Below are 23,786 nucleotides of genomic sequence, written 5' to 3' on the forward strand. Positions count from 1 at the left end.
TTATCTGATTATAAACTCACAGTTTGCTTCCGTAAGGCCCACTGACTTCTTTTGAGAGTTACATTCGTAGGTTTTTGACAAATCTTAAAATGAACTCTGAGTAATTTGCCGTTCTGCAAGTAGGCCGTAATGTCTTAGAATAATACCTCTTTTTTGTGTGGGCTACTACTCATACAGATAATATTCCCTTTAAGATAAACCCAATGCCTGATGACAAGTACACAATATAAGAAGTATTATAAGGTATATTCCATACAACGGATAGGCTTTACAGATTAATGACATGATGCAATACGATTTTTTGTCAAACGAAACAAGATTTACATTTTTTTGTGTGTGTTTCAAGCTTTCTCCAGATTAGGGTGAAAATTTTGTCAATGTGCAAGTAAGTTACACATTCATGCGAATTTGTTCGTTTATTTTTTTTTAAGTCTTCAAGTTACCTTTGCTCGTCTTGTTATGGCAAACGCCTATAATGCCTTTTTCGTCCATGTGAAATTGTGCAGTTAAATTTACAATTATTCACTTAAAGTAACATCTGTTGTAGTCATATCATCACCGTTGTAAATTTAAAGTCCACGGTGGATATGTTCCTTGAGACATGTATTGTACCATTAATATCTCTTCATATGCATGTATGTACGAATGAATGTATGTGCACATGAATGTCCATTAACCTAAGTTAGTTATTGACAATCAACGGTGTACACTTGCAAGCCAATGGATACATACCACAATATGTGTCGTCCTTGCATGTGCGAACATATGCCTCCTTTATATTGTGACAAACACATACACGCCCATTTAAGTGTACGTGCTCGAGGATATGGTCTAACCCGTAGAAAAATGAAAACAAAAATTGATGCAGCCGCAACTAGCTGCGGGAAAATGTTTTACAAACCATTCGAATCATCCACTACTTTGTGGTTCGTTAACACATTGGATTTACTTTGTCTACTATTATTTATAAATATAGGGGGTTGGGAAGTCCGATGTAAAGATATCATCCAATACATTCGCAACAATTGAAATAACCGAAAACAGCATTGCCGTAATTGTTGATCATTTGTATGCAACAAGCGTTGATTCTATATCGCAAACACCGTTTGATAAGAAATAGGCGAGTATCAACGTGTGGAAAGTACAAATGTTGGCTTGTATACAAGAGATGAATTTACTTAAACATTTAGTGAGTACTGTTTTTTATATGTAGGTATACAAAAAAGTTATGGCCAACAAGCTGAGAGAACGGTTCTACCTTGTGGGGGTTTCTATCGTGAGAAAGACTATGCAAAAAATGTTGAGTAACTTTTTTGAAAATTCCAAAAGTTTTTAAAACTCGCCCGTTTGCCCCAGTTGTAGAACAATCAAGGTTAAATCTTTAAATTCAGAGTTATTTAACTTAGAGCAAATTTTTTATTTTTTTAACCAAGGCATAGTCTTGCAGAACATAGCATTTTCACAAAGTTAGTTAACTACTGCCTTTTCGAATTTTGCTAGCAACATTAATCTTGATGATAATCGTTCTGGAACAAAATCCAGCTCAGAAAAATGAAGAGAGGAAAGCGTTTAATTTTGACCCTAAAATTATGCAAAAAAAATCGGAAATAAGCTTAATATTTATTAAGAAATTTAATTTAATTTATATTATTATTATGTTTTTATAATAGATAGTATCTAATGAATTACTTTTTTTAATATCTTATTTCAGAGCCCAGCTATTACACTTGTTCCACATGCAAGACCCGTTATTCTTCTGCCTGGCGTCTAATTCAGCATGTGCAGCATTCACATGGCGTTAAGATCTATGTAGAATTTACCCGTTCTTCGTCCCCACATTCCAGTTCAGTTTCGAATCCATCGACATCACCGTTATCTGCTCATCCGTACTCAACGTCAATGCCCGCACTTGTAAATGCACCGACAATAACCTCAACAATATCTACAGCACACCCTACGTCCTTATATCCGCCCAGCTGTCATCAATCACAAAAAGCTGATAATTCGAGTACAAACAGCAGCATTTGCAGCGGAAGCGCTAACACCTCAACTTGCTTAACAACTCCACATTCTAGTGGTCACTCAGATGCTGTCCTACAACAGCAACAACAACAAATCCAGCAACAACTGCAACAACATCGAGTAGCCGCCGCTGCTGCCGCTGCAGTTGAACAGCATAAACAGCAACAACAAAATAATCTAACAACAGCAATGCAGAATGCACAAAATTTAGCAGTCGCTGCAGCTGCAGGCATGCGTCATCACAATCTTCTGCCTCCACCAGACATGCACGCGAACCCATTCAATTTATTGCGAATGCCTCTGCCACCATCGTTAGCACAAAATGCTGTAGTTCCTACTGTCGCACCGCTATTTTCGCGGCCTCATCCCGATCATTACAGAATGGAGCAATTAGTATCTGAACAATTCAGGCATCATGGCCTTAATTTAGCAGCGGCAGCCGTCGCGGCCGCTAACTCTCTTACATCGCCACATTCTAGTGGTCCGCAGTTTAATCAAAGTAATAGTAACAACACTGGAAGCTCGTTGGAGCCGCAGCCGCCCTCTAATAGTAATAATCCTCGAGGATCGGCCCCACCAACTCCTTTACCACCACCACCTATAATTATTCCACCACAGAACAGCGCTAATCAAAGTGGGTCTCAGTCTACAATGAGTCTTGAGCCCCAGATGGATTTTTACTCGCAGCGATTGCGACAGCTTGCAGGAACAACAAGTCCTGGGGCTGGAAATATTGTTAACTCGAGCTCGCCGAGTCCACGACAAAAGCAATCGCCCCATTTCGCGAGCCCATCACCATCCCAACTACCTCCTACCCCAGTTACAAATAATACGCGTCCGCATTCCTTAACTCCCCCAAATAAAAGTGATTCTGTGAATCAGGAAAATGAAAATATTAACTCTACGCCTCGATCTGCGTCAACACCACCTTCGAAGCCAAATCAAGAAAATTCCGCTGTATTCGCATGCGCTTACTGTGAGAAGAAATTCCGCTTTGAAAATAATTTAATTATTCATCAAAGAACTCATACAGGAGAGAAGCCTTATAAATGCACCGCCTGTGAATTTGAATGTTCACATATCAGTAAATTGATGAAACATATGAGAGTACATCGCAGTCCGGAAGATGGTACAAGTAATTCCGGTTCTGTGGACTCCAATGAAGCGGAAGACTCCGAAGCAGAGGCTGAGGGAGATGCAGAAGTCGATGGTGAAGAAGATAACATAGATGAAGATGGAATGGAAGAAGATGAAGATGAGGATAATGAGGAAGGAGAAGATATCGATTACGAAGCTGAAGATCTTAGCGTTAGTAATCGGATAGATGGAAAAAGTGAAAGCCCCAAGACTACAAGCGCTGGACCTACATCGTTGGTAGGCGAACTAATGGATAAATTTGGTTTATCGAACATAGCACAATACTCCGAAGCCTATAAGCAAGCATTACAAGAGTCTGGAAAATTAAAATATTTAGCAAATAAGGATAGAGACAATAATAATTCAAGCAATTCAGGAATATCGCAAATATCAGATAAACTAAATGGTTTCCCAACAGCGTTGCGTATACGTGATGAAATATCAAAGAATATGTTCCAGCAATCCCCACAGCCGGATGCACCTGGTCAGGTGCAACTTTTCAATCCTTTCCAAAATCCATTCGAGTTATCAAAACGAGTTAAGATGGATGGTAACGATTGGTGGAATATGTCAGCATTACATCGAAATGATGCACTTTTTGAAAATCTCAAAATGAAACCTTTGGGTTTGGGTTCAGGCAATTCAATGCTGCACAATCCAATGCTTAAAAAGGATAATCGTCAACGCAATGACACGTGTGAATTCTGCGGCAAGGTATTTAAGAATTGTTCCAATTTAACTGTACATCGTCGCAGTCACACCGGTGAAAAACCATATAAATGCGAATTGTGTTCCTATGCATGTGCGCAAAGTTCTAAACTGACACGCCACATGAAAACCCACGGACGTACCGGCAAAGATGTATACCGTTGCCGCTTCTGTGATATGCCTTTCAGTGTGCCGTCGACATTGGAAAAGCACATGCGCAAATGTGTTGTTAATCAAGGTAAAGCTGCAGCAGCGGCAGCAAATGCAGCCAATGCTGTTGCAGCGGTACAAGCGGCAGCTGCAGCTCAACATCTGCAATCTCAGCTACCAACGCAATTATCACCTGCAAATTCCATTTCATCATTCCCACGTCAATTTGTTGGTATCGCTGGCAATAATGCGGGAGGCAACAATATGTCACTGCCCGTTAGCTTAAGTGGAGACAACGAAACAAATCTTAATACAAGCCTGCCAAATCATCCCATTACGCTGAAGGAGGAGGCATGACTTTTTCCACATTGGATTGGTAACGCTTGCAGTGGCCCTGATAACACTATGAATTACAATCCACACCACCACCAACAACAACAACAACAAATGTCATCACATTTATTACCGCCTCACCAGCAACATCATCTACCATTTGATCCCCGCTTCCAATCGCACAAGCATCACTCGCACCTATTGCCTCAGCATAAATCTCAGCCCCATCAGCTATCGACAACAAATCGTATGATGTCTCGCATTTTCTAAATACTAAATGTTTTGATATCACCCCACTTGAATAGGCAGCACACAAGAAAATCAAAAAAAAAAATCCGAAATGATTGGTTGGTTATTTTATGGAAAGCAGTAAACGAAAAAGATCTTCAAAATGAAGTGTAGTCCTATATACGTATTACATACAAATATCTTACAAAGATATTTACATAATCATGGTTGATATAGTTGGGTAAAGGCGTAACTTGAACGTTCAATATTTTACAAGAGGACAGAAAACTTCATAAAACTTTCTACCATAAGACTTCCATGGTGTACATTTTTGCATTTGGCAAACAAAAAATTCCAAAAAAAAAATGAGATTCCCTTTAAAACTACGATATATGAAAGTATCTATTTGAGGAGCTCCATACCAAATCGCAATAATTACAAACGAAAATTGAGAGAAAGGCGTAATATTTTACAAAATACAACAAATACAATTTTTTGTGTGTCTGTACATCGTAAGGTACATTTAGAAGACCCGAAAAAACTAAAAGTACACTTTTGCGTATTGATATGAAACTTCTTATTTATACTTACAAATACGTACAACATACAGTAAATGGATATTCGTCTGGAAATCTCGGACTAATACATTTTTCTTATTCTTCCGGAAGATTTGTTGTAAAATTATCCATACTAAAAGCAAAGCCAGCAACAATAAGGTAAAAAAACACAAGAACAACAACGAAAACAAAAAGAAAATTAAAATCAAAACAAATATTCCGGAAGAATAGTTTTTTTCCTATTCTTCTAATTTCTTATTTAACAATGTACATGCAGCGAAAAATTCCCGATGCATAAGCACGGCCTTATAAAAAAATCAACTATCCACCCCTTCAACGTGAAGTATTTTTGAAAGGCAGTTTCGAAACACAAAAATCTTTATGTAAACAAATACATCAATATTTTACGTTCGAGTGAAATTAATAAATTATCTTTATTACTGCTCTACATAGAAGGTAACCCCTACAGAGACCAAAAATTGTTTCTTTCCTGCTAATTGAAGTTGAAACTACCTTACATAAATACTCCAAATTGAAAAGCGGGAATGGTGCGAGCATAAACATATCGTCGATGAAGGTGCAAAACCGTTAATAATTTTCTCTAGCAAAATTTCGCTATAAAGCTTCAAACACAATGCCTTGTCGCCGCGAAATAGACGCGATAACTTCGCTTGGTCAAAAATAGAATCCCGTAATTACATGAAGGTGAATTAGATGAAAGCGAAGAGCGAAATTTACACGACGGCATTTTGCGACGATAGATTTATCTCTATCGTTGCCACCGGGAGATGACGACAAACATCCCCAGCGGTGCTGCTGTTCAATTTTTTTAAGTATAAAAAAACATAGTATTAAAAAAAAAAAATTGTTTATTTTTTACATATATGTAATTTATAATTTTACTGCGAAAACACGTTCAAAAAAATTGGAGGGATATCAGAAGACGTGTTTCGGTATCATTATTAATAAACCGCCAACTATTGATTAATATTATTAAAAACTAAAAGGTAATTAGAACAAACATTTGTTAAAATTTGGGCGTGTTTTAGCAGTCCAGTGGTAAAGCAAAGATTTAAACAAGTTTTAATTATTTTCATCTTTATTTCTGTCGCTCGGCATTGTGTTTACAGCTTAAATATACTAACTTCGTTATTCCATGGCGGAACCATACAAGGTGGCAGCACGGGACAGTTGATCGTGTACTTTTTTTATTTGATTTGATGCATCAACTTCCGGGGCAGTACGATTTTGACATTAGTCCATCGAATTTACAAATTCAAAGTACATGGAGCTTTTATTTATGTTTGTAGGTATGCCACCATGCTGCCACCTTGTATTGTTCCGCCATGCGTTATTTTCACTACAGCTGTGATCTAGTTCAGGGTTGTACTCGTGTTAGCGCAGCGAGAGAGATCGAGTAAAGCCCGAGTTAAAGTTGACATAGTCATAACCACATTTTTACTTATCCATATCAACTTGGCATCAGTTAGTGGTGCCTTAACCTAAAAATCGTGAAAATTTCATAGAAATGAAGAAACCCCAAAAACTTACAAACATATACCACAAAAAATAAGTCTCTTAGTCAAAGCGTATCAAAAAAAAAAAAAAAAAAAATAAAAATAAATAAATTCTACAAAAAGTTAATAAATTCTCCAACTCAAATATTTTTAGGTTATGGATATTGCGAAAAACTAAAAACCAATTGGTTGGCTATGGTATGGTTATGGCTTTAGCGTTTACCATTAATCGATTACATTGATTTCCATAAGGTTGGTTCGATCAGCTCTTTTATCTGGTTATGGTTAAGTCACCATTAAAGGCCGCGGCACAATTACATTTTTCATATAGATGCGTTTAACACAAGCTTATGTATTCCAATAGCATCGCCACAATGAACCAAGATATTGCGTTTGTAAATATGACGAAACTTCAGACTGCGCAAATGAAGTTTATTACGCCTTGCCAATTCACATACAAAATTTCGCGAACCACTGTTATTAACATTCTCCGTATACAACTAAAATACTTGCTAACATATTTTGTGTCGTATTCAAATATTATATTTTAATTGCGAAAAATGTTAGAGAAGTTACCAACCAGGGGGAAAAATAATTTCACTTGCAAAGTGTGCCAACACCCTTAGCCAAAGCAAATGTCATATTCTTCTTATTATGATTTGCTTGCAAACAAATTTGGGAGTTGGCTACTTTTCAATATCAGATGGTGCCAGTGTCGCTCAATCTACCGTTCTACATAAAAATACGTGCAAGCTGCTCATAATGCATAAGCTTGTGTTAAGGTACGCGCACATTACGCTGCGCGACACGTAGCAGCAGCGGCGCTTCACAGAGCGACATATTTTGGCAATTCACATTAAGCGGCAATCGAGCGACACATTGCAGCAAAAGTTTGTTTTTATTTTTGTTTGCAAAATGGACGACACAGTTTTTGAAGCTGTAATTATTTCATTTTTGTGCGAAGAAGAGGAAAGGAAAAGAAAAAGGTCGTGGCTATGGGTCCAAGACATCTCATCCTCAAGATATGAGGAAGGAGAGTACCACACTCTTTTGCCCAGATTGAAAAAAGATGGTGCAAAATTCTTTGCATGTATTCTTATGAGGTAATTCACACCTAACGGCAGCAGCACTGCGCGGCACTTCCCAACGCGGCTTTTTTGCCTAGTTGATCAAATTTGCCGCGCTGTGCCGGGTCGCGCAGTGCTGCTGACGGTAGGTGTGAATTGCCTCATAAGAATATATGTAGCGAAGTGCAGTGCTGCATAGTGCAGCCTAATGTGGCCTTACCTTTAAGCTCATCTATATGAAAAACTGCTTCTGTGTCGGGGCTATAACTGGCCCTTAAAGCAAGCAATCAATCAGTTTTAGCTTGAACTTCAAGCAGTAAACATCTCATGTGTAAGTTCTATGCTCCACATTATCCATGTAAACACGTGCTACTACAAAAAAAAGTTGCGTTTGCACTGGAAGGTCTGCCGGAGTTGTGCGCCAGTGATCTAGTAATGAAGTATTGAAAACGTAGAACTTGATGGGAACTTGCTTAACGTGATAAATTGGACTTCACCCAGTGGTTGAAATTCAACTACTACAGACGGCACTATATCCTTTTCATTTTTTATTTGCTTCTCCTTTTGTCCTGTATTTCACTTTCCTTTCATCTCCTTTTTTTCTGTACTACCCTTCCCTTTTATTTCATTTATTTTCCTTTCCTCCTCTCCTGTTTTCTCCTTTCCTTTCCTTCTCTTTTGCGTACCTTCCAGAAACGGATGAAAATTTAACATGCAAATGCAATAACAAATTTTTTCATATGTATCACATTGTTGTTGCATTTGCATGTTAAATTTCTATCAGTATCTGGATTACTGTCCATTGGAACGCGAGGATAGTTTGGTACAAGGCGAATCTATACAAGGTGATGGCAAAGCGAATTCAACCAATTTGCTGTACAGAAGAATGCCAAGTCAAAAGAAAATTTTCATTGAATTCGATTAACTGACATATTGCTGTGGAAGGCGTTTGATGGAAAGTAATCAAGAAGAAGCAATCAGCTGTTGGAATAAAAACACCCGGTACTGATTTAGTCTTAGTTTGGTCGCAAAAGGGGAGCGAAATTTTAAACTTGCTTATTTACATATATATATATATATATATATATATATATATATAATATATATATATAGATAGTAACCCTTAAATAAGGTAATTTTTTGTTGCACTTTCATTGACGATATAATATATACATATGTACATGAACATATACATATGTACATATGTAAGTTGTTTATCAAAATTTAAATTTTGGCAGAACCATGTGCGCCGTTGGAGATTCTTTTTTTTTAATGGGCTTTCTTTATAGTATTTGTATATTGAGATACAACCAGAGGCATTCGATACCAAAGCAATAATCTACATAAATAAAATGTACATATGTATTTATAAATTAAGTCTACAATAAGTATCTCACATGTTTTCATATGTGTATGTATGAGCATATATTTTGCATGCATATGTATGTATGTACTCATACTTAAATTAGTATTTTATTTTGATTTTGGGGCCTTATTTGCCTTAACTGACATACTACATGCATTCATTAATTTAATTTTTTATTACGCAAAACTTACATTATTTTTTCCAGTGTATTTTAATTAATTTTCAACCCAGTGATTTATGCACTATGTACATAATTTTAATTATTGAAAATGAAAAAAAGCATTTGATTAAACAATTACATTTTGTTAATTTCTTTATAGTTTCTTTTAGCATAATCTCTATTTATAATATTCAGACAATTAATTGTATTTGAGTAAATTTCAAATAAAAACTATGTAACTGTTACTATTTTATTGTGAATTTTTAAAAAATGTTTCTATGTATGTATATGTATGAATAAATATATTTCTATACAATATTCAGTTTTGATTTTGAATGTTTTGTTTTTGGGTAACCTTGCATAATGTAAATAAAACGCTATTAAAAGATAATGCTGTTTTTAAAGAATGCATGTATCGTATAACGAAGACTGAAATAATTGCGTCAATAGGTTTGTTTATTAATTTGTTTTGTAAAAATCTTTTATAAGCGAGTTCAAAAGTCAATCTTATTTAAGAATTAGAGCTGCATGTGAATACATACAATACAAAACAAATGTATGGCGTACATTAATTGTTACACACATTTATCTATGTTTAAATTTTTTAGACGAACTGTCCTTAGTTACACGGTAACACCGTATCTTTAATTAAAGCGCGATATACACATCATAGGGCGGCCACCGTGGTGTGATGGTAGCGTGCTCCGCCTATCACACCGTATGCCCTGGGTTCGCACCCCGGGCAAAGCAACATCAAAATTTTAGAAATAAGGTTTTTCAATTAGAAGACAATTTTTCTAAGCGGGGTCGCCCCTCGGCAGTGTTTGGCAAGCGCTCCGGGTGTATTTCTGCCATGAAAAGCTCTCAGTGAAAACTCATCTGCTTCGCAGATGCCGTTCGGAGTCGGCATAAAACATGTAGGTCCCGTCCGGCCAATTTGTAGGGAAAATCAAGTGGAGCACGACGCAAATTGGAAGAGAAGCTCGGCCTTAGATCTCTTCGGAGGTTATCGCGCCTTACATTTATTTTTTTTTTATACACATCATAGAAAACGCTAAAAACGAATTTCTTATAAATTTTTTTGGTGAAAAAATCTCTGTATGCTTTATGAAGCGGCCTCACTTCTCTGGAAGACACGAAAGTCAGATTCAGCAAAGCATTAGAAGCAAATTTGTTAAAAGTTGATATAAGTGCATTTTCAAGTAAAAGAGAGCTCACTAATCAAGAGAAAAAGAACATTTGTGCTTAAACAGAATTGCAAATTCCATTCAAAAAACAACTAAATATAGTCACCGTTATTCCTGGTATTTAACCGACTGTGTTCTTACAGGGTCGTCAAGAAATAATGATACCCGCATATATCTCTCGACGAAACCAAGGCAACTCGGTACTCGTTTGCTAGAAACCCTTTAGGAAAAGGTAGCGAGAAGCCTATGATTTTTCTTGAAAGGTGAATAACATGGCTCAATTACCAATTCAGTTCAATTGTGGCTGGATTTTTTTTGTGATGTGGATACCGCGCTTGTGTTGTTAATTCAGTTTTTTATTTGAACACTAAATAAAACAAAAAGAAAATTCACCGCTCCCTCGGATGTTACTCTGAACATAAGAACTTTATGCTTTAAGTTCTTTTCGGAGAACTTTAAAAAATGAAAGACCGTTTTTACTAATTTCTCAATTTTGGAGGCACTGAGATATCGTTCTGAAATTTGAACGGGTGTCGTGTTTACAACATAACTTCGGTCCCTTAGAAGATTAAAAATTTTCTAATCTTCCCGTGGAAGACTTACACAGGTCGTTAAGGAAAGCTTAGGTCCAGATTTGTAGGGTTGTGCAAATATATTTTGCCAAAAAAAAACAAAAAATATTGTTATATTTTCTAATCAATATATCGGAAAACATATGTTTTACACAAGAAGTTAAATATTAATTTCATTCCTGATAAAATTTTCTACAATTTGTTAATTTAGCACTTCTTTATACAATAAACTAATAAAAAAAATATTACGGCGCATAAAAATTGCTTTTTGGTCACACTTCTTCGCAAATTTATTGATTCTATTGATTTTTTAACAAAATAACCCCTATAGTTTTTTTTTAAATACACTAAACTATTTTTAGTTTGATTTAACAACCTTTAGTACCATGAGTTCGCGAAAAAGTGTGGCTAACAATAAACATTTTCTTTACACAAGAACGACGAACTGGGCCCGTATTACGTTTTACGATCCGTACGATCGAAGCTCGTTAAATCACAATAGCTCTGTAATTGTGGATCAGGTTAATGGCATATGTCAAGTAGCGACAAATAGTACCTCTTGGATTCATAACTTCAGAGCATGATGGAATAATCAGGTGAAGTAAATAAAAAAGGACAGAAGATGTACGCTACCTGAAACGGTAGGGATGTATTTTCAACGGGCAGAAGAGGGTAAAATTTTTACCCGTTTTGAAAAAATAGGAGTAGAAAAATAAATACTTGCTACGAAAGCCATTACAGAAACTTTTTTTCAGCATATCAGTGTCACCGAACGCCAATGCAAAATGTGATATACAGGACCAGTGCGAGCTTATATTACGTTTTGGATCAAATAAAAATAAATAATTTAAACTGTGATGAGCAGTAAAATTCAATAATGCTTCTAAAGTAAACTGGCCTCAACTTTAACTGCAGTTGAAGCTTTCATCGAAAAACCTAAGATAAAAGGGAGCAGTGTTATCCATTAGTTGAACTGTAGGAACTTTGCGGACTTAAATGGGTTTTGGGTTTGCTGAAAAGTTTTACAGTCACACTTGGAAGTGATCGCAATACTTTTAAATGTGTTTCCATCCCTCAAAATGCATTGTTCTTTCCATCTGCTCTGTTGTTTTGTCATAGAGTCGGAAGTAAATAAAACATACGCCCTTCTTATATATCATACAAACTTGATCAGAAGATCCCACAAAAGCTCTTGACAGTTGAATTCATGATGTACTACTAATGATACCAAGTTATTATTTAATAAAATATGTCAGGAGATACAATGGCAGTAGACCTAGAGCCTGAAGATGCTGATCCGATCGAGGCGGACTCATATATTCTAAATTGCAATCCATAACTGTAACATCCCCCTTATCTTAGTGTTCTGATTTTTAGGGCAAAAAAAAAAAAAAAAACTGAGTTAAAATTTGTTGTAACTATATTTAGAAATATTACGACAGTTTTGGTGTAATTGAACATTTCTCGGAAGTCTTCAGTAGCGCTGCACATGCGAAAATCCTTGTTGGATATGACGTGAGAACAAATAGTTTGTTTTAACAAAGACCTGTGGCATGAATTGCCCATTTCTGTTTCAAACCAGCTTTTGTTTTAATGTATATACAGAAAATCAGACTACATATTAATATTCATTTCTAAAATCTATTTTTAATATATTAAATTTGAGAAGCCAGTTAGGCAAACATTTTAAAATATGTAAATAATGCAATATACCAGTCGTCTACAAAAATGTTTGAAAAACACTATAGACCAAATGATTTAAGTAATCGAACAGCAATTGAACAGGTGATCGAGGCTGTTTACTATTGTGAACGTTTTAATCAAACATTCGCCACTTGTATGAAGTCACAATGTTCAATTGCTATGCAGAGTTGACAAAAAAAAATGCTACGGTTTTCGGTATTGCGTATTTGCAATAACGTACATAGCAAATGCATATTCGTGTTTGTATTTTGTTAGTTTATTGTGCAAATATACTACACTAGTTTCCATTGTATTTTTTAGAAATAATTTAACAGTTGCATAGTTATCTTCTGAGTGAAAATGGCTTTCAGTCATCCCAATATGTAATACGGGCCCTGGGATAGTTTTCCACGCCAACAAGAACCGTGTCTTCCATTGGAATTTCTAGCGTCATAGTTTTCCATGAGACCGACGATAAATTCTAAATTGTTATCTTAACTCACTAAGGCCCTTCTACCAACAAATTTAAAATTTTGCAGTAGAGGCAAAGAGGATAAATACAATAAGAACCGTCACTCGTTATTTTGTGGCGAGTATCTCGCTGGAAATTGAAAAAATTGATGCCGAATGTTTTCTGAGAGGGACATTTTTAATTGTCACGCATTTATCCATGCCGTGTAGGCCCTTTGTGCAACTGTGATTTTTGGAAAGAGAATTAAATTAATTAATTAAATACAGTCGAAAAATAAACACAAATACCCCAGGAAAATGTATAGAAGACATTTATAAACATCTCGCCCAAAAAAAAAGTAGCGACTACCTCTCAGTATACATCGAGTAAATGCCAAAAAAATAACGAGTGACGCCTCTTATTGTATTTATCCTCTTTGGTAGAGGCAAAAGCAGATATAGGATTTTCAAAGTGACATAACTTCGTAGTTATTGGCGGTAACACTTTCGAATTTTTACTGGTGGTGTACTGTGCGAAATCATACCAATATCTGTGAAAAATGCTCGTTTGAAAACTCTGTTGGTTAGAGCCTTTGTGAATTAAACTAACGATATACATATAAGAGTATCCACAACCAAAATAGCGTACCAAAAGTATTTTCAGTTTTTTTAGGAAAGAAATTCATTAAGCTCACATTGGTTAAGTTCTTATTCTTTTTAAACTTATATTATTTTATATTATTAATCTTAATATCTACATATATGTCCCTAGTTTATTTTCTTTTGTTTTTTTCTGAACTTTTTCGTCTCGGGAAAAATCAACCGAACTTTAAGAAACAAGAAGTGCAAACTGGCTAATATTTTTTTAACAGTCTAGATTATTATTGTATCGATATCAAGCAGATCACAATTTACCGTGTACGAGGTTCAAATATCGTGTTCATAAAAAACTCAAAAAAGAAAGTATCCAAAACGCGAATGATTTAGACAAAAAAGGTTTGTCATTGAAGCAGACAACTGGTTATTAGGTATCTACCACTTCACTGAGAGCAACCTTTCATTCCGTCTCAGAAAGATGGAAAGGCGCGAGAGCTGCCATAGCAGCGGAGTCGGAATAAAACACGAAGTCGACGTATCTTCTACCTGAACAAGTGAGCATTAAACTTAATAATCGAATAAAGGCATTGCTCTTCAATTAATAGATGCGTGCTGGTTGGTTGTCTATGATTAGTTTTATCTCGAAACCGTTTTCGAAAAAATCGCTAATTCAAAAGTGTGTTTAAAATCTGCAGGAAGATTTAGAATATTTTAAATAGAATTTTCGTATGCAGATTTCTAGCCCAACAAATTTTAGTATAACAAAATATGTAAGTACATATAAGTTATAAGCAGGGCAACCCAAAGTATGCAAATGCATATTTTTCTATTAGACACGTGAACAGCAAACCAATCAAATATGAATACATTCCACAAAAGAATATGAACTTTTGGATATACATATTCTTTGGAGCATATTTTGAAATAAATGCATATTTTGCTAAAAACATGACACTAGTACCCATAGTTGGGCACAGTGGATTTAATTTTCATTTTCTCCTACTACTGAAGTTCAGCGGATCTACATGTTTTATTCCAACTCGACAACTACATTTGCCTTGAAAAGTTGGATACCAGAATTTAATGGTATATTTTGGAATCTGTCTTTCGTATTTTACATATTTTGGGTTGCCCCATTTATAAGTGCCATGAAATTCGCATTGATTTTTACAAATTTTTTTTCCGAAGGGTGTTAGCGTTAAGTGAAGATAGTGAAAACAGCCCCAATTGTCTGAAAGCTTATTTCATGTTTTATAATTTCGATGACTGCGTGGAATGTTACCCTATCTCGGCTGCCAGTTCAAAAAATACCCAATTTTAAGGAAGTGCGCTCTTCAACCGTCTTCTGAGGTTGGGCGTTTTCGAAACGGCAGCCAAGATACATAGGACGATATTCCACTCAGCAGTCGTTTTCACATATTGCCTTGGTTTATTTTACAAAAAGTATGAGATTTTCGATTGAAATGAATTCAATCCAATAAAATTAATTTGTGAAATATAGTTTCAGAAAAGATTAAATATTTATCAATGATTTGTTGTTTTACATATTTAAGTAGTACATAATGAAAACATACATTCGTACATGCATTCTTGTATTTACATATTTATATTGTATCAGAGATTCCATTGTATTTACTTAGACTAAAATATGTCCTAAGAGTGAAAGCAGCAACTTGCAAGTATGAGTGATTAAATAAAACGAATAAAAATTGTGCGTGTAAAATGTGAGAATATATTAGCTAATTATTATTGTCAAATGTTACATACATATTCACTGTTTTAATTTAATTAGGAATTAGTTGATTTCTTAATTTTAATAAATGAAAAATAAACAATGAAATTTAAAAACAAAATTCTTCTAAATTCGATATATGTATGTATAAACAAATGTTCATATTTACGTACCAATTAGTAACAAAAAAAAAAAAAAAAAAAACATTAGATATTAAAAAAAAAGTTTGTATAAAAATGTACATACATATATGCGTGGTATATACGAAGCATGTATGTGCATATGAGAGTACATGTAAATAAGTATAAATACGATTTCCAATATTTTATAAATGTGTGTGAACATAATTTATAGGATTACATAGCTACATACATGCAAATAAAATAAGTAAACATGAAATAAATATAAAATTGGTAAGATAAAAAGCATTCGTGTTTTATTTTTTATTTTATTCTAACCCCATTTAGATCAAGCTTACATATAACGGGACTATCTTCATTTTCTTACTTAGATCCTAGTCGGATATAAAAAACAAGATTTCCGATATATGTACATTTTTCGCTTCGATTATCCGTAATTATGAACAAATTTTAGAGATGCAGAATTTTTTTCATAGAAAAAACACCACCTCTAGAGTGTAGTCTCTAATTGGAAGCACGAAATAAAAGAGAAACGTGAAAATTTGACAAATAATAATCTAGTTTCTAGAGATGGAACATATGTAAATGCTTAGATTATCTATTGAAGATTTATTGTAGATTAGTGCACGTGTAAACGTGGTCTTAAACACTGAACGCCAATTAAATACGTAGATTTGCCACACAAAAAAAAAAAAAATTTCTTATCGTTAACGCTGGTGGACAAAAAATAACTTTTTGTCTGTTTTACGAAGTTTTTCTTTTGTTTCTCACTTCCTTGTGGTCGCTAATTTGAAACCTGCCCTCAAATTTCTTCTAGCACCTCGGTTTTTTGAAATCGGGTATCAGTTGAAAAATGGCCATAGTAGGTGTAGTAACTGCTGTAATCCATTGCGTTATTTATTATGAATTCATCAAGAAGAAATTGTATAAACAATCCAAACAAGTTTGGTGTTAGTTGTGGCGCGTATATGTTCAAGAAATCTCGCCGGTCCATGATGACCTTCCATAGTCTGACTGTGTTATCGGAAGTTTTTTTAACGACCAAACTGAAAAACCAGCACCTATGTTATAAAATAACTCCGCCCTCTTGGCAAATACTAGAAGCTTTCTAGGACCTATACCACTCGCTGCTTCTATATCTGACAGCTGTATCACTCTTAATAGCTGGAGTCTTAGCCTGGCAAGGGCAGGGCACGAGCATAAAATACGCTCAATCGTTTCCTCTCCCAACCCGCATTTCCTACATCTGCTATCAGTGACTAAAGGCCCCATTGCTGATACTTAGCATAGACTTGACTTGACTTGGCGTAAACTTGGCAATTTAGCCACGATTATACTCCACTTGGCGCATACAATATGGCATCATAATCAGCGTTGAAATTTATTTTTAAATAAATGTCAATTTGTATGACAAAATGTCAAAATGAAATGGAAACAAACAAATGGCATCTCAAAATGTAAACGTCACTTAGAACTTACATAGCAAAACAAAATTCAACAGACTTCTAAGTCAAGTTAAGTGTTGCTAAGTTTTGAGTAATCAGTAACCTGCAATGTTCATTTAACAGAACTGTAAGTGATAGTTCTCAAGCCAAGTCAAGTCTATGCTAAGTATCAGTAATGGGGCCTTAAGCCTTATTTAAAGGCATGTGACGCCAGAAGGCAGTGTGCAGTCAGCATGTTCGGCACGAGTCTACAGTCCTCTCTTTTTAACACGCTTATATTAGCTTCTCTTGTATGCATGTATATATGTACGTATGTTTGTTTGTAACTCTCTAGGCTAGTCGCACAAAGAAGAGTTAAAAAAACTAAAAAAACACGCTTTTAAATAATATCCAACTAAAACGTTAAAAATAATTTTCAAAATAAGTTTAAAACAACAATGAACGAAATATACTAGTATTATTGTGAAAAAAGCGTGTGTGCTTTGTGCCATATTTTTCGTAGCGAAGCGTCGGGCGCTTGATATTATTGATTTAAACTTGTTTTGAAAATTATTTTTAACTTTTTAGTTGGATATTATTTAAAAGCGTGTTTTTAAAATTTTTTTGTTAACTATATTAATGATAGGAGCAACTTTGTTAGTCTAAGATTGGAAGACCTATACATAATCTTCAACACTTTACAGCCCCGCGCTTGGACCCACGCCTTTTCCTCCTGGTCGATCATGTGCACATTCTCCTTCTCTTTATCTCGTCCAATCTAATTGGTATGTCTACGGAGCAAGCTTCGAGGGATGCGCCCTTTTTAGCTAGTTCATCCGCGTTTTCATTCCCATCAATTCTCATATGCCCTGAGACCCAATATAGATGTATGCTTCTCCATGTCCCGATTCTTTTCAGGGATTGCTTACACTCTAACACAATTTTCTTACAAGTCAGTAGGCGGATAAAGCAATAAAAATAGTGTATTTTTTAATAAATTCTGACGCGCGGCATTCTTCGAACAAATTCTGAAACAAAATAATAAAATAAAAAACAAAGCAACAAAACTCTATCAATTCGCGAAATACTTTCTTATATTCCGGCCTTTTAGTTAATATATTCAAGGTATATTTGAGCCCTAGGCCAATATATACATATGATGAATTTCATATCAAAGGCTGAAAAAAACGTATATTTTGAACCCGACTCCCTCAGAATTTGATGAATTTTTCATCATTTTTCTAACATTTTCGGATATTTCGATACCTTGCCACGCCCACAATTTTTCGAAAATGCAATTTCTAAAAATGAGGTTGTGTTTGGGTGGGTAAGATGTAACCCCATGCAAAATTTCATCAAATTCTGAGGGGGTCGGGTCCAACGCATATTGGATTTGATATGAAAATCATCATATGTATGTGGTCATGACCGATTTGAATTGAGAGGTTTCTACCTTGTAGCGTTTTTTCATGATTCATACATACATGAACGACACGCCATAGTAATGATCAATTAAACGCCGAAAAGTATGCTACATAATTTGCGTATATTTTCTTTGCCATAATGTTTAGATGCATATGTACATGCATATGTAGTTGCACCACTTTTACGGCGGCACTAAAAAGGTGGAAAACTAGGATTCGTTGCACAGGGTGTTTTTGCCACTGACTGAGGAAATACGTAATGTTATGCCACAAGAATTAAATTTCGAAGAAATTGAGGTTGAAGTTTCAAAGACAGATTTAAATAAATGCTTTGATCGCAATGCTTCGCTTTGTCACATTTACTGCGCCTTTACACTGTCTTCACTTTGAAGCGGGCAAAGCGTTTACGTAAATCCACGTTAAGTTAGTATGTATATTGTATATACTCGCTATGTCAGATCGAAATTAAGAAAATACATTTTTTATTAGATCGCGGGTTCGAATCGAGCTCAAGGCCTAACAATAATTTTTTACCATTATTATTATGATAAATTTTTTCTTAATTGAAAAAATATTTAAATTAGAATAGAAGAAAGAAAAAATTTAGACAACTGCCAAAGCTCGTTGTATAGATCCATTTCGGGAACTGCTAAATTCCTTCATCGGCAACGTTTAGGCGCCGCTGCTATAACCATTCAGCCATCACAGCGGTTTTTTGTTTGTCTTCATTAATCCTACTTCTATTCTGGTTCGTGCCAATTGATATTCACAACAGTAATAGAAGTAGGATTAATTAAGACAAACAAAAAACCGCTGTGATGGCTGAACGGTTATAGCAGCGGCGCCTAAACGTTGCCGATGAAGGAATTTAGCAGTTCCCGAAATGGATCTATACAACGGGCTTTGGCAGTTGTCTAAATTTTTTCTTTCTTCTATTCTAATTTAAATATTTTTTCAATTAAGAAAAAATTTATCATAACAATAATAATGATAAAAAATTATTGTTAGGCCTTGAGCTCGATTCGAACCCGCGATCTTACAAACCACTAGGCCGATATAACAACAAAAATTGTTAAATTTTTTATTGATTCGAATCGAAATAAAAATGATCGATGCAGAAATAATTTATCAAAAATTTATAGATCTCGCAAGATCGATCCATATATGTATTATTTTATGAAATACATTTTATTTATTTTCGTAAATAAGAATTTATTTCTGCCTAATGCTGATGTCAGAGTGCTCGCTATAAGCTATGCTAAGCGAGGGACAATTTTTATTTTCATATAAAAAATTACAATTTCTCAATTGCACAAATACATATTTAGGGGCTTTGCAAAGAAAAACCAATGTAAGTTTTTTATTTTGTTTATTTCCTTTTGTTTGGAGAAACATTAAACCGCGCAAAAACTTAAAAAAAGGTAATGGCCGACCAGAAGAGAGAACGGCTATACCTTGTAAGTGTAACATAGTTCAGCGAATTAAAACATAGCGGCCATGTTATGCGAATAAAGGGCGATTCTTCGACTTATAAGTTATGCTTATCGGAACTCGCCTATGGATGCAGAGAAAGAGGGTGGCCCTCACTTCGCTAAAAGACTAGGTGAAAAACTACCTAAACTCCCCTGGGCGTCAGTTAGCCCAGCGAAGAAGCGACTGGAGATAAAAACCTTTAAAAATTTCAACTCCCAGTGTCAGGTATTTCTGTCCGTGATTGTGACTGACCATTGATATAAATATGTAAGGGCGATAGAGAAAATTACTTATCATCACTGATTTTTACGTTGTTTGCTTTGTTTCTTGTGGTGGTTGCTTTTTCGTTAACAGAGTTAGAATAGAGTGTAACAATATAATAATACTAACTAATGAATAAAAATTCGAATTAATTGAATCTAATACTAATTAAATAATATAATAATACTAATTATTTAAAAAATTAAAACCAAAGAGTTTTGTGTTGCCAGTATCTGGCCAATATCTGGCAAATCATTTAGAACCGGTTCCGGCTCCTGAAATGGTTTCGGCTTCGTTCTTTTACGTTTTAAAGTAGCGGTTTCGGCTATTCAAAATGAAAGTGTTTTAAGCGACTTCGTTTTCATTCCTTGCTTTCAATTGTATTCGACGGTTTTCATATTGGAAACTATGTGAACAATTTTGGTATAATTACTAAAAAAATCCAGAATACATATGTATGTACGAAATCTACGCTATGCTAAGGTTTGCATTATGATCCCTATTGTAAACGAAAAATATATGACGGCTAACCGGTTCTAAATCTTTACCAATATCTTCACAACCATAAAAAATGATCCAAACACAATCCACATACATATATGTATGTCAACTTACTTACTCACTTAATTGATGCTTAATGGGTTATGGCTGTTCAAACAGGAGCGCCAATCGCTTCTTCGCTCTTCCAATTGGCGCCAGTTGGTCACACCAAGGGAGTTTAAATCGTTTTCCACCTGGTCCTTCCAGCGGAGTGGGATCCGCCCTCTTTATCTGCTTCCATAGGCGGGTTCCGATAAAAATATTTTACCAGCCAGAGCTCCCTTCCCTCAATTTCAAAACAAGGCCTAGCCAGCGTAGCCGCTTCATTATAATTCGCTGGACTATGTTGATGTCTGCGTAAAGCTCGTACAGAACATCATTAAATCTTCTTCGGTACCCGCCATCGCCAACGCGTGGAAGTCCATAAATCTTTCTAAAAACCTTTCCCTCGAACACTCCCACAGCCGCTTCATCTGATTTTGTCATGGTCCATGCTTCTGCACCATATATCAGCACTAGAGATATACGCCGCCGCCGATTTTGGTCATTTTTCGCACGCCGCCGCCGAATGTCAAAAATATCGGCGTGTTGGCGCGGCGTCCGGCGCGTTACTATATTTTCTACTCGTTTAAGACTGTTAAGGCCATTTATTGTTCATGTCGAAAATTATTCGGATATGGTCGAAAGTGGTATCAACGGATGCGCATCACTGCCAGTTAAAAGAAACTAATAGCGAAATTTAACTCTTAATAACTATTCAAAAGTTATTTGAAATAACAGGCGCTTTCGATGTCAACTCAACACGGACTTTCCATCACCCAATTCAGCAAGTTATTAAAACAAAATACTAAAAGAAAAGTTATATAATAAATTTATATGCTCACTTTGCATAATTCAAATAAAATGACCCAAGGCGAAAATGTTTTTAAATTGTCCTCAAGAATAAGCGAAATCAGTGATGCAAAATCCTTTAGTAGATTCTAGGGGCATAAACACTCCTTTGAAATTATTCTTAACTCATACTTAAGTTGAGGATATATGTACTTATGAGAAGGGTTTGAAAAATCACTAAGTCTTGCATTCAAACATCTGCTGTTTATTTGCGAAGCTATACAATAGCGTATGAAATGTTAATTTTGATTTTCACCCTTCATCCTTCAACACCCAAGTCTCCCGGTTGGACATTTCCTAAAGTTGGCGGCCCTATCCAAAACTAATCCCTTGGAGTAAATCACATTGATTATAGCCTATCAACCAAGTTTAAATATCACCTACACGTTACGGCTCCTTTTACAATTGTGAATACGTAGGCACATATATCTACTAGGTGAGGCTTTGTCCTTCGCAAGAACACTCAAAGTGGTGAAGCAAAAGCTTTCCCAAGCCAGTGGAACTAATGACCGTGTGTGATACTACCCTAACGTAGTGGACAGTCGAACTTGTCTGACAACTGAAGCTACGCGGTCATCCATAATGAGCTCCTATATCGTAAGGCCGGAAAACAGTAGTTAACAACTTTCAGCTTAAAATCCGTCGACTTTCATTCTAAATTTGATTTAACGAAGACTATTGAAATCAATGTTGTGAACACAAACGTCTGCAATCTTTGGTCTACATTTAAAAAATTTTATCCAGCGTCCTTGTAAAATTTTAATTATGTAGATGCGCCGAGGATTATACCGATTTTCACCCATGACGCAATGACATCCACTTAGACTGCTTATGATTTCGAGGGCGGCAACTTTGGCCGAATAGTCACTTCCTAACGTTTCAAAGTGTAGCTCGGCAGCATAGCGCGACAAAAGCATCCGTTGGAAAGTCTTCGGAGCAACACCTAGAGCTTCTAGGAAAGTGACGTCGACGAAGGTATGAGTTCGAAGTCGCAGTCCTATAGCTTCTGTACTGGCATATGGTGTGAGGAGGTGTGGTAGCGACTGGTGGTAGGGATTCCTACTGTTCGCACATCGGAAATTTTAGCTCTTAAAAACAGCCGAAAAAACTGGATGCGCCCTGTGCCACGATAGTCATGAGTATTAATAGACCATTCATAGCAACCCTAAGTCGCCTTTATGCGTGACCGCCAAGGAGCCTCAAATGATTTAAAGAAATTGTGTTCGCGACGATTATTAGGAGTTAACCCTAGGTGAAACTACGCTTTGCACGAGATATACAGGCAAAAGTGTGACTATTTTATGTATCTCTATTTCTTTTCAGCAGACGCAGCAGTACCAATTCCAAAGACCGGGGTTAGGTTCGAAGCCTCTCTGGAGCATGCGAACGAGGGACAATCCCTTCGCAAGGAGCTACTCCTGAAAATTTTTGAACGGTCTGCGAGATTTTGATGCAAAAACCCCGGATCTCTCCGAAATGGCTAACACGTTGATTTCCTTAAATACATATAAACAAAACCTTTCCTAAATATTATTTTTTTAAATAGAAATATCAAGCTTTTAAAGTAAGAAAACCGGCGTACGCCGGCGCCGTCGGTATATAATAGAGCTTACGCCGCCGCTGCCGATAAAGTGTTCGGAGTAAACCTCTAATCAGCACAGGTACGATGTGTGACCTCTAGAGCATGATTTTCGTTTGCTGATAGAGGACTTAACTTTTCAATTGCCTACCTAGTCTAAAGTAGCATTTATTGGCAAGAGTGATTCTTCGCTGGATTTCAGAGCTAATTTTGTTGCTTGTACTAATGCTGGTTCCCAAATAAAACAAGTCTTTTACTATTTCGAAATTATGGCTGCCAACAGTAGCGTGGTTTACAAGGCGCAAAAGCGCTGACTCTTTGCTCGAAGCAGGTACTTCGGTTTGTCCTCATTCATCGTATCTTTATCTCAACACACTATTATAATTTCAAGATAATCGCTGAAGAAGTATTTAAATAAATATTATACAGCTTTAATTAAAAGAACGTGTGGTTCGTTCGATAATGAAACCAATATCTCAATACAAAGTAGATAATTCATGCTAAACTGCAGGCTAAAATATTGTTACGAATATTAGCAAAACTAAGGGGTGCTGCCATCTCTAAGCCGATGCTAACCAGCGCCTTGCA

The 23,786-nt window shown here is 35.8% G+C and overlaps 1 protein-coding gene across 3 annotated transcripts in view; it reads left to right on the forward strand.

Moving 5' to 3' along the window:
* Positions 1 to 4,498, forward strand: part of Cph (Chronophage) — a 183,978-nt gene extending 179,480 nt beyond the window's left edge. For all 3 annotated transcript variants that reach the window (XM_067782036.1, XM_067782034.1, XM_067782037.1), the window contains one exon: positions 1,712 to 4,498. In XM_067782036.1, the coding sequence (XP_067638137.1) occupies positions 1,712 to 4,374 (2,663 nt within the window). In that variant the 3' untranslated portion in view covers positions 4,375 to 4,498. The remainder of the gene's footprint in view (positions 1 to 1,711) is intronic.
* Positions 4,499 to 23,786: the final 19,288 nt, after the last annotated feature.

The sequence above is a fragment of the Eurosta solidaginis genome, chromosome 4, assembly GCF_040869045.1.
Source record: "Eurosta solidaginis isolate ZX-2024a chromosome 4, ASM4086904v1, whole genome shotgun sequence".
NCBI lineage: Eukaryota > Metazoa > Arthropoda > Insecta > Diptera > Tephritidae > Eurosta > Eurosta solidaginis.